This window comes from Schistocerca gregaria, chromosome 9 (genome assembly GCF_023897955.1).
Source record: "Schistocerca gregaria isolate iqSchGreg1 chromosome 9, iqSchGreg1.2, whole genome shotgun sequence".
Lineage (NCBI taxonomy): Eukaryota > Metazoa > Arthropoda > Insecta > Orthoptera > Acrididae > Schistocerca > Schistocerca gregaria.
In genome coordinates, this window is record NC_064928.1 from 120,212,715 (window position 1) to 120,225,670 (window position 12,956).

General features: G+C 39.1%; 1 protein-coding gene across 7 annotated transcripts in view; it reads right to left on the minus strand.

Moving 5' to 3' along the window:
• Positions 1-2,147: 2,147 nt before the first annotated feature.
• LOC126292194 (glycogen synthase kinase-3 beta) overlaps positions 2,148-12,956 on the minus strand; it is a 301,006-nt gene continuing 290,197 nt past the window's right edge. For all 7 annotated transcript variants that reach the window (XM_049986039.1, XM_049986042.1, XM_049986040.1 and 4 more), the window contains one exon: positions 2,148-5,125. In XM_049986039.1, coding sequence (XP_049841996.1) covers positions 4,863-5,125 — 263 coding nt within the window. In that variant the 3' untranslated portion in view covers positions 2,148-4,862. The remainder of the gene's footprint in view (positions 5,126-12,956) is intronic.

Sequence of the window (12,956 nt, forward strand, 5' to 3'; positions counted from 1 at the left end):
TTCTGCATAGAAATTAGTCATCTTAGATTTAAAAATCTAGTCAGTTGCCGTGCTTCATTTCTAACTATCACTATTCAGCATAAGAATAATATGAATATAAACATGACAGGATATGTATATTCTTCCGCGTTTGCTTTTTTCTTACTCTAGTATCGTAGTTTATACTTTATTAGGCAGTCAGGGTTTAAATGAGATAGGAGCAAACACGAAAAAATACATGGCATAATGTTTACATTCTTCTACCTTTTCTTTTAATTTATTTACTGACACAGAGGTTTTGGCACCAGTATTTATCTTTGTGCCTCCAAAGCACGCCTGTCTAGCGCTACATATATTCGACGGCAGAAGTTGGTTGTGCCGGCATCCACCAACATTTTTCAGAACTTACGCTTACTTTGCGTTGGTCAATTTAGGTGGTCAACAGCATCTTTAACAGAGCCCTTACTGGGTATCAACATAAACAGTATCTAATTGAGAATAGCCAGACATCCCCGAGTAATGCGAAAGCAGTATATCTTTGCCCAGTATAGTGGATTTGTTTCTAAAGTGTGTCTTTCCCCTGAGACAAAAATATATACTACCCAATCAAAAGTATCAGTACATAATGGAGAACTGACCTCCAAATGTTATGAAACGCAGACCCACCGCTGTGAAATGAGGTGAGGTGTACTCCGTTGCCAGTACAAAAGCAGTAACAGCAGAATGGATCAGCCAGAAGAGCACAGTGACCTCAGACATGGACTAGCCATTACATTTCACATCAGTAACACATCCGTCAAGGATAGTTCAACCCTTCTAAAGCTACTTGTGCCAACTGTTGGTGACGCGATTCTGTAGTGGAAGTGTGAAGAAACAACCAGCCAGACATTACGTACCGATGGAGGGGGACTGACGAGCTTCGCGGAGAGTGTTTGCAAAAAAAATTGTGTGGAATCACAGAAATGAACTGCTCGTGGGCTCCGAAGTGCTCCAAGCAGTCCAGCTAGCACAATTAGTTTGTGTAGGGAGTTAAAAAGAATGGGGTACAATGGTCAAGCAGCTCCTAATTAGCCACACATTTCTGCAGTCAGTGCTAAGCAGTGCTAGAGCGATCCCAAGGGACTGAGTACGACTGCAAACGAGCGAGTTGGAGTGACGAATCACATTATATCCTGTGGCAATCTGATGTGTCTGGAGAATGCCTAGAGAACATTACCTGCCGCTGTGTAGAGTGCCGACAGAAGTACGGAGGAGATGATGTTGCAGTATGATGTTTTTCGTGGTTAGGGCGTGGTCCCCTAATGCTAAATGCAAAATGATACGAACACATTTTACAGCACTGTGTACTGCTTGCAGTAGACGAACAGGTCGGAGATGACTGACTCGACAATGCAATCATGAAGCATTAACTCTGAGGTAATGGCCTGTTGACAGTAACATTCGTGAAATGTACTGGCCTGACAAGACAAGAGTCCTGACCTGAACCCAATAGAACACCTTCAGGACGAGGTAGAAGGTAGACTCAGCTCCAGAGCCCAGCGTTCGACATCACTGCCTTCTGTTTTTTCAGCTCTCGAGGAAGAATAGGCTGCCATTCTTCTGCAGTCACCCACCTCAAGTGCCCTCAGCAGAGGTCAAGATGTCTAAAGTGAAGGGTGGGCACGTACCGTACTAAACGTCCATCGTTACATGTCCAGACTCATCAGATAGTGTATACAACAATAAAATCTTTATACAGACTTAATTTTTAAACAAATGCTTTCTTGTTTTGATTCTGTCTTTACATCTACTTCATTTCAATTGGGGCATTAAAATCTCAAAGCATAAATAGTAATTAAATTTAAACTGACCTCAAACACTGAGGCATACAACTTTTGTTAAAACACCAAAATGCACTATAATGAAACTAAAAAAGTATTAAAGTGTTATGAAAATTTATTGAAGTATTGCACAACATCTAGTGATAAGTATTTGTTTCTTTTCTTTGTAACTTATTGAGGCAGCAGTAAGATCCTTAGAAGACAACATAAGTACGTCATAAGTACGTTTTACATTGACTATAACAGCTCAAAAATGTGAGAATGGAAATGCAGCACTCTAAATGATTCCACAGCAAAAGATGCAAGGCTTTTTGTCAAGGGTAAATTCAAGAAATTAAAAATACAATATATTGTTCATAAAATTATTTTTATGATGTACATTTCTGGGAAACACAGATACAAGTAAGTCTCAAAAAAATCTGTTACTATTTAAAACTTTTATGTTACATAAAGGTAATTATAATTATTTTCTATTTATATATATATATATATGTATATATTATATATACCTCTCCAATAAAACCTTCATTCTCATGACAAATGTATCTGAAGATACCGATAGGATATCAGTCCCCTACAACGTCTATTTTTAGTAAACCACTCACAACAAGTCCACAAAACAGGAATATTTACATGTAGAATATATATTCATTTGCTTACAAAATAAAAAAAAAATCATTCATGCAAGCCTGTGTTGACAGAGAAACAAGCAAAAGATGCTTTACATAAGACTAGTAGACAACTCCAAAACAATGCCAAATAACAACTATTATGTGGGTATAAAATGATTTATTGGTTCTTTCTTAAATCACTGTGTTAAATTTCACAGAGGTTTCCTTTTTTCTCAAAATATCACAATATTTATACATGCAACAATGTGCAGTGTCAAATATGCACACACAGAAGTACTGACAGAAAGTTTCTCATTGTGAGTGGCCAAACAATGTGTAACTTTGTCACACTTATTAGGATATGACTGCGTGTCTACAGATTGTTATTACATTTGCCATTCCATTGCATTTCTTTTTATTTTTTGTCTGTTTGGTACTAAACTCATTACACAAAGGAAAGTGGGTTATACAACAGTTCAAGCTGTAAAATATCACAGATGGCACATTTACGGTGTTCGACCTTTGAAGAAGTGCACGTTACTTGTACCATCACACATAAATACTACAGTCTTATTTTCAAATACAGCATTTATAGAATTGGAACTCATCAACCTTCAACACATCTGCCTGGAAAAGTGACGGTCTTCCACCTACAAAATGAAGGCATCCCCTTTCCCTTGCGTAATATTAAGAAATTCTGCTTCTATTTTTTTGTTATTACTTATCACTTTAAACTCATAACTGTTTAACATTACATACTTTTATTATATTTATACACGAGGAAACAAGAAAAAAATCCTTAGTCAACTATACAAGCATCTGAATCTGACGTGACTTATCATGACTACTTCTGCATAATTAACTGTGGCTATTTTAAATTCTTTTCCGATAATATTCATTTACATCTAATAGCACGAAAACACACGGCTTCTGGGACAAACTTCCTACACGGAAGATCTTTGCGTGGAGTTCATTTTTTTAAATATTTATATTAACAGCAGTCTCTAATGAAGCAGGAGATATAGTACTATGTCGTTCCTCTTTAGTGGTACTCTCTCGCCGACTCAGCCCTTAAGACACACACGAGGAAAAGTCACAGAAGTGCAGAACGGCAGGAAGAGAAAAGTAAAATCCAAAATCAAACTGCTGCAAGCCACTACTCCACGAAGAGCTGCTATCGGAGTCGCCACCTAGCTCAGGAACAGCGGCAAATCGAACCGAACAAACTCTCAGGATAATAACGATAAACAATTCCCACATCAGTTAGGCTAAGTTTTGTACTTATGAAACACGGTACCACAGGAAACTGTGGGAATTCTGATACTGTGACACTACAATTTCACTCTGGATGCTAATCGTGACAGTAACCTCAATCCAGCAACACTCAAACTCTTTAACAAGATCTCCAAGCAATATAAGCTGCAACATTGAAATCACATGGCACAATTAAAGAATAGCTTCGATACAGTGAAAACAGTATGCCGATGGCAGTTGAGAATGAATGAATCAATATGTACATTCCTTACCATCTACAGGTAAGACCAAGAAAAATCTTATTCATCACAGAAAATACACAATTCCTCTGATCAATATCAAAAACAACTGTTAAAGGAAAAATTTACAAAATAATGTCATAGCAACTGCGTTTATTCTGTCAATGTTAGACCCATATAAAAGTACAATTCTTCTTCATCTTGTATAAATTTAAATCACGATCAAAACGGCCCAGGATACAAGCAATATTTATTCAAATTTTGTCAAACTGTTCAGTTTTTCAAGTCACTGTTCCCCAGTGAGATCAAATTATACATGTGCATCATTTAACCATAAATTATATAAATTAAACAGACATCAGGACAAATATTGCTAAATAAATTGACCAATTAGCATCAATATTTGTACACTGGTAAAATATAATGCCATGGCCATAAAAAGGATGGCAACTGCCACACTAGTATATACACCATCTCCTCGCATCTTTTTTTTTTTTTAAAAGGAAACTGACTGTAGTCCAGCAGAGTGACACTGGTATCTAAAACATTTCCTGCCTAATTAAAACAATCACGTACATGACTTCAATAAGCCAACCGATAAATCAATTTTCTTACACATATCTAATGCCAAGTTTTTGAAAGGCTAATTACACATTCCATTCAGCAGGTACTTTTCATTTACAGTAAAATGCCAACATTTTTTTTAAAAAAGTTAGTAACAATCATAAGATCCAAAGACTACAGCAGGAGATGAAATATTCTTAAAAACAAAAAGTAAAAAAGGTAATAATTATAAAATGAAATAAAATATTTGGACAAATGCCCACGACTACGCCCTGTAGCAGCTGTTCCTCTTCTCCCTCCTCACCCTTCTCCGCGTTCCAGTGCCTCCTTACGTGGTCTGTTCACACCTCTGCCAACTGCCCTCAACCTCACCCTCACGAAAGGCAAACAAGCACCTAGGCCATGCTCGTCGAAGCGGCCGTCGCCGCAGATCCGCCGCCCCCGCTGCTTGGAGCGCCGGCTCCAACACCTCCGGCGTCGTTGCCCGCCCCTCCTGAGCTGCCGGCACCTTCGGCTACACTACTCCCCGTGCCAACAGCTCCCCCGCTGCCTGGGTTCGCACCCGCTGTGGCGTCTGACACGGCACCGCTCGCTCCACCCGCTTCCTGTATGTGGCGCGGGATGAGGATGGGGTTCAGAGATGGCTGGATGCTTAGCTCTGTAACAGACACAAACATAAAATTTCAAATTAGTACAGTGTCAAGATGTACAAGCAGCTAGTGAGCGCTTTTCAGCAGCAACTACAGCCCAACCAACACAAGTGCCTGGAGAAATAATGGGTCATGCTGTAAAGTAAATGCAAACACTGTAATACTGCAGAATACAACACACACAAGCCAACCTACAACTCAACAAACATGTATGTTGCAATTTTTTTATTATTTCTCTGAGAAGTTTCTCTCATGTATAAGCATTATTCAGTAAATGTACAAGTTAAAAATCTACCAATAATAAACATATAAAAAGCGATGTATTGCACAGTCACTTAAATTCATGTTTTTTTCCTAAAATATCTTCAGTTTTGTAAAAGTCTTATTTACTGACAGTATGAACACACAAATTAATATTCAAATACTTGTGGGCAAATGTTGAAGCACTTTGTAAGCAAGAAAAGTGTTAAAAAGAGTAAAGTGAGAGATAATGGAGAGAGATTTTGGGTTTGGCCAGAAAAAAGTAAAATTAAACAAAAATTAAGATTGTAATTACACTGATTATAAATATCAGGTAATACATAAGAAATAATTGTAAAGTTACTTGGCTTGTTGTTATTGTTGCAGTGGTCTTCAGTCAAGAGACTGGTTTGATGCAGTCCTCCATATTACTCTATCCTGTGCGTGCTGCTTCATCTCCAAGTAACTATTGCGACCAACATCCTTCTGAATCTCTATCATATTTATCATCCATGCTTCCCTACAATACTAAATTGGTGATCCTTGATGCCGCAGAATATGTCCTACCAACTGATCCCTTCTTCTACTCAAGTTGTGCCACAAACTCCTCTTCTGCCCATTTCTATTTAGTACCACCTCATTAGTTATGTAGTTACGTGATCTACCCATCTAATCTTCAGCTTTCTTCTGTAGCACCACATTTAGAAAGCTTCTATTCTCTTCTTGTCTAAACTAGTTATCGTCCATGTTTCACTTCCATACATGGCTACACTCCATACAAATATTTTATGAAACGACTTCATGACACATCTACACTCAATGTTAACAAATTTCTCTTATTCAAAAAATGCTTTCCTTGCTATTTCCAGTCTACATTTTATATCCTCTCTACTTCAACCACCATCAGTTATTTTGCTCCCCAAATAGCAAAAGTCATTTACTACTCTAAGTGTGTCATTTCCTAACCTACTTCACCCAGCATCATCTGACTTAATTCGATTACATTCCATTATCCTCATTTTCATTGTTAATGTTCATCTTATATGACAGAATTACAATGTCATTGGCAAACCTCAAAGTTTTTATTTCTTCTCCATGGATTTTAATTCCTATTTCAAATTTTTCTTTTGTTTCCTTTACTGCTTGCTCAATACACACGTTGGGGATAGGCTACAACCCTGCCTCACTCCCTTCACAACAACTGCTTCCCTTTCATGTCCCTCAACTGTTATAACTGCCATCTGGTTTCTGTACAAATTATAAATAGCCTTTCGCTCCCTGTATTTGACCCCTGGCACTTTCAGAATCTGAAAGAGAGTATTCCAGTCAACATCGTCAAAAGCTTTCTCCAAGTCTACAAATGCTATATAAACATAGCTTTGCCTTTCCTTAATCTATCTTCTAAGGTAAGACGTACGGTCAGAATTGTCTTATGTGTTTCAACATTTCTACAGAATCCAAACTGATCTTCCCCGAGGTCGGCTTCTACCAGTTTTTCCATTCATCTGTAAAAAATTCAAATAGTATTTTGCAGCCGTTAAACCGATAGTTTGGTAATTTCCACATCCGTCAACACCTGCTTTCTCTGGGATTTGAATTATTATGTTCTTCTTGAAGTCAAAGTATTTTACCTGTCTCATACATCTTGCTCACCAGATGGTAGAGTTTTGTCAGGGCTGGCTCTCCTAAGGCTATCAGTATCTCTAATACAATGTTGTCTACTCCTGGGGCCCCATTTTGACTTAGGTCTTTCAATGCTCTGTCAAACTCTTCACGCAGTATCGTATCTCCCATTTCATATTCTTCTACCTCCTCTTCCATTTCCATAACATTGTTCTCAAGAACATCGCCCCTGTATAGACACTCTATATACTCCTTCCACTTTTCTGCTTTCCCTTCTTTGCTTAGAACTGGTTCCAATATAAACTCTTGATATTCATACAGGTGGTTCTCTTTTCTCTGAAGGACTCTTCTTTTTCTGTAGGCAGTATCTATTTTACCCCTCGTGATATATGACTCTACATCCTTACATGTGTCCTCTAGCCATCCCTGTTTATCCACTTTGAACTTCTTGTCGATCTTATTTTTGAGATGTTCGTATTCATTTTTGCCTAATTCATTTACTGCATTTTTATATTTTCTCCTTTCATCAATTACATTCAATATCTCTTCTGTTACCCAAGGATTTCTATTAGCCTTCATCTTTTTACCTACTTGATCCTCTGCTGCCTTTACTATTTCATCTTTCAAAGCTACCGATTCTTCTTCTTCTTCTGTATTTCTTTCCCCCATTTTGTCAATCGTTCCCTAATGCTCTCTTTGAAACTCTACAACCTCTGGTTCTTTCAATTTATCCAGATCCCAGCTCCTTAAATTCCCACCTTTTCGCAGTTTCCTCAGTGTTAATCAACAGTTCATAACCAACAGAACATGGTCAGAGTCCACATATGCCCCTGGAAATGTTTTACAATTTAAAATCTGGCTCCTAAATCCCTGTCTTACGATTATAAATCTATCTAAACCTTCCAGTGTCTCCAGGCCTCTTCCACGTATACAACCTTCTTTCATGATTTTTAAACCAAATGTTATATATGATTAAGTTATGCTCTGTGCAAAAATTCTACCAAGTGGCTTCCTCTTTCATACCTTATCCCCATTCCATATTCGCCTATAACTTCACCTTCTCTTCCTTTTCCTACTATCAAATTCCAGTCCCCCCATGACCATTAAATTTTGTCTCCCTTCACTATCTGAATAATTTCTTTTACCTCATAATACATTTCTTCAATCTCTTCGTCGTCTGTGGAGCGAGTTAGCATACGAACTTTTACTACTGTGATAGGCGTGGGCTTTGTGCCTATCTTGGCTACAACAATGTGTTCACTATTCTGTTTGTAGTAACTTACCTGCCTACTATTTTTTATTCATTACTAAATCTACTCCTGCATTACCCCCTATTACCCCTACTACTTGGCTTATGGAAACTTAATTACATGGTAAGCTGTAATAAAGAAGAGCATGTGTTGATTGTCAATAAGTTATAAATACTAAAGCAGCTGTTAGCACAGGTCTCACTACTGTGTTATAATGACTAATTTCAGTTCAGCTTGTTGTTGTTGTTGAAGACAGGACTTTTAATTTGTATGCAAACTGGAATCAACCATTGTAGAAAATTCTGAATTTTGTTCATTACACATTGAAAGAGTAAATGGAGAGAGAAAAAATTCTTTGTCAGGTTATTTCTTTCAATTAAGGAACTTCGATCTGACTATTTAGCACAGAAGGTAGTTATCACTATTGTTCTAACAATATCCATTTCATCATTGGCACATGATATGTTTCGTTTAGTCTTGATAATCATCAATCGAATGAAATTATTCATAATATTTATCGAAATTCAGATTTTCATAGATGAAACAATAAGATATTGTGTTACAAAACCCAGGACAGTCAGTTGCTCATCACAACTAGAACTTTGCCTACACCAGAAAAAAGCATAATGAATATTCTAGCTTAGTAGCAGTCAACAATGTTTGTATAGCACAGCAAAGAGATTTGAGGCTTCCATCATCGGGCAACAACGTTTTAATCATCTTGTGAAAGTAACTACAATACATGTAGCAAACTTCACAATGTTTTACACTTTGGACATAATGTTCACTTCCCTTTCTAATCACCTAACTCTCTTCTGTTTGCCAATCAACTTCCACTTCCACACCAGTCTGCGTCACCTTCACGGTATTATGATCCCTAACGTTCCTTAGAAAAGTTGGCGAGGGGATTCCTCTGGAAAAATTTCCAAACGAACAAAAAGCAACATTTTAAACGTTAAAACAGCTTTTCAAACAAACAATGTAGTGAAATATAGCCTAAAACCATTGTTGGCGACAGGAAGATTAAGTCTGAGAAATCAGGTGTATGCAAGATGCACTGTACATCGTGTGACGTTAGACATATTGGATGTAAAGGGAGAACTTTGTAAGGGAGAACTATCTCCCTCAGATACAGGGAACATAAGGATGCATCATACAGACTAGATAGTCATGGCAAGTCAACAATAGCTAGTCACGTTTTCACATCCGGCCACACATTAAAAATAACTACGACTTACAGGTATTGCCCCAAGCTGTGATGCATGCAATGTGCTGTACCACAGTCATCAGCTGATGCACTGCAGGTTGCCAGTTCAAACTGTATCACCAGCAAATTTTTGTTATTTAGTATTTATCTTTTCTAGAAGGTTCTCAAAATTCTTTACGTTTATAACGTTTGCATATCCTGAAATATTTTATGTCTGTGTAAATTAGTAGTACTCTCTGCTCAGGAAACACTTCTGTCTCTATGTTGGTGTCAGTAATGAACATACTTCCAGTGCTAAGTGTTGTAGTGCACTGATGACACTCTTAGATTTGGACCTTGGTGCACTGTTTGATGGAGATGCCAGGTACTTCAAAACTTCTACTCCACGTATTTGCAAACCTCTGCATCACCACAGCTCCAATTAGGCAACATAAAAGCTGTCGCCCGCATTGACAGGAACCTAAATATATGCAGTACATTATACCTAATATCTGTATATTTAGGGGACAGAAGATTCTAAAACAGCATTAACTCATCTACACATCTGGCATCGTGAGGTAATAAGAGAGTAGATACAGCAGTTGATGGCAGCGAAAAACGTTGGACCGAGTACATAAGAGACAGCATCCACCAATGTCGATTCTGTGTGTCAGGAGATAATAGATAATGTTAAAATAGTAGTACATGACCAACATTTAGCACCCATCTCTGCCACAAGACGAATGCACTGTGAAGAATGGACCCAGCTGACTTATGTCTTAGCCTTCAAAAAACAATCCAGCATTTGAGCAATGCACATACAACCGACTCCTCCATGAAGTTTAATGCCCACAGAAGGACAAACATTTGGAGGACACAAGACAACATGCCAGCATGTTTCTGCTGTGGTGTACCCAAGACATTTGTATGCTGCTTCAGAGAAAGATCACAATTATGCTACATGTCACACACCACAATTTTATTCACACAAGTCAGATGTATATGACTGTTGTCAACCTGTAGTTTGAAGCCTATCACCTTTCTCTGGACAAGGTTGCGCTACAATATGCCACTGCTGTTCTCAATTCTTGTACAGAAGTACCAACTGCTCGTCTAGGAAAATTGAGACATGTGACCATCTATGAAGCTGAAGCTGCCACAGATGACATACTTCCACAGATGACACTTACCAACACGTCAGGAAATCTCATCGACGTTGATCACTGACATCAAATTTGTCCAGCAACTAGTCAACTTGTGGGTTCCTTTCCCTGTAATGCTGAATGCTTATCACCAGCTAAAGAAGACTATATTCCATGAAAACAACTTTGCTGAAAGTAGCGAATGGGAAATATGTCCAGATGACAGGAACATATATTCGGGAAATATATGCCAATGACAGAAAGTATGCCTTCAATTTTGTTGTTTTAACAGAATGTCGTCTTCATGTTATTCTTAGACAGTGCTTTTGGCAGGCATCACAAGCAGTCTGACTGTGGAAAATCAGGGCTCAAGACTGACGAAGCTATTCCAACAAGTGCACATAACAAAGTTTGCTTTAGCCAGTTGTTTGCAATTGAAGACATTATCATGCCATCAAAGAGATGAGATCCAGTCTTCAATTGAGAGGCTTAGTTAAACTGTGAAGTTTTTGTTGACTGAAAAAAAGTTATAAATATGAAGACACAATTTCAGAGGCTTTATGGTTCTCATATAGATATGATTTTATGAACACAGACTGAAGCAAAAGTGAAACTTTGTACCAAACCCAGGTATCACTGTCACCAGCACCCACTATAAATCCATAAGTGTATGATTACAGATAGGTGGCAAATCGGTGATTAGCAAAGCACCAAAAATTACCTACAATCATCATCCAGAGATAATGTGGAATGACCACATAAAACAAATGGTAGAATAAGCAGATGTGAGATTGAGAATCACTAAGAAAACCTTAAGGAATTTAAGTCACAGATGGGCAAAAGAAAAAGACTTAACAAATGAGCTTTCCACCCGAAGGCCTCCTTCCGAATTAAACAGCACAACTCTCTCTCTCTCTCTCTCTCTCTCTCTCTCTCTCTCTCTCTCTCTCTCTCCCCCCCTCTCTCCCACCCGCCCACCCACCCACCCTTACCACTCCCAACACTCCTACCTTCTACATGCTTCCTGAAGTCCATATATCCAACCACCTAGAACATCGTATTGTGGTCGCTTACTATGCCTCCAAGGAGGGACTCTGACCAACATCTACAGGCTATTTACCTGCAACCTACTCTCCTATATGGAAGATACCAACCACTTCCCCCACTGACTCAACAGTTACTGTTCCTCTACCACATGGTGTCATTGCTCATCACTATTGACACCACCTCCCTTTACACTAACATCCCTAATGCCCATGGCCTTGCCACTATTTAGCTGTTGAGAATACGGAACTCTTCAACATGACACTATTGAACTCTACCTTCCACAACACCCAGTGGATTCCAGGCCTATTTCCTGACCAACTATATCTTCACCCACAATTACTTCTCCTATGAAAGCATATCCTACAAACAAATTTGGGGTACAGCAATGGGCACCTGCATGACACTATCTTGTGCAAACCTATACACCTAGAGGAATGAGAGGTATCATTCCTAATCAAAGAGAATCCCAAACCATTCACTTGGTTCAGATTCACTGATGACATCTTTGTGTTTTGGATTGAGGTTAAGGACACCCTATCCACATTCCTCCAGAACCTCAACACCACCTACGCCATTTCGCTTCATCTGGTCCTCCTCAACCCGACAAGCAGTATTCTTTTATGCTGACCATCTCAAAGATGGCTACATCAGTACATCCATCCATATCAAACCTACCAACCACCAGCAATACCTCCACTTTGACTGCTGCCACCGATTCCATACAGCCTAGCCACCCATGGTCGTCTCATCTATAGTGATGATCAGTCCTCAAAATTTATCAAAGGTTTCACAGAGGTCTTCAGGTCCCAAAGTCCAGCCACAGAGGAGCATTCCACTTGTGACTCAGGACTATCCTGGACTGGAGCAACTGAATCACATCCTCCACCATGGTTTTGACCACCTCTTCTTGTGCCCTAAAATGAAGAACGTTCTATCCACTGCCCTTCGCACCCCTCCCACAATGGTATTCTGTCACCCACCAAACCTACGTAATCCATCCCTCCACAACCCCTGCTCCCAACCTCTTGCCTCACAGCTCATATCCCTGTAATAGACCTAGATGCAAGACTTGACTCTCACATGCTCCCGCCACCACCTATTCCAGTTTGGGCAAAAGCATGACCTATACCATCAAAGGCAGGGCTGTGTTCTACATGGGCATGACAACCAACTGTCTGTCCGTATGAATGGCTACCAACAAACTGGCCAAGGAACAGCTGCGCCACTCAGTTGCTGAGCACGCTGCCCAACAGAACGTTGTTCATTTTAATGACTGCTTCGCAGCCTGTCCCCTCTGGATCCTGCTTGTATGCTCCCACAAGCATCACTTTACCCTCCCCCACTCCTACCC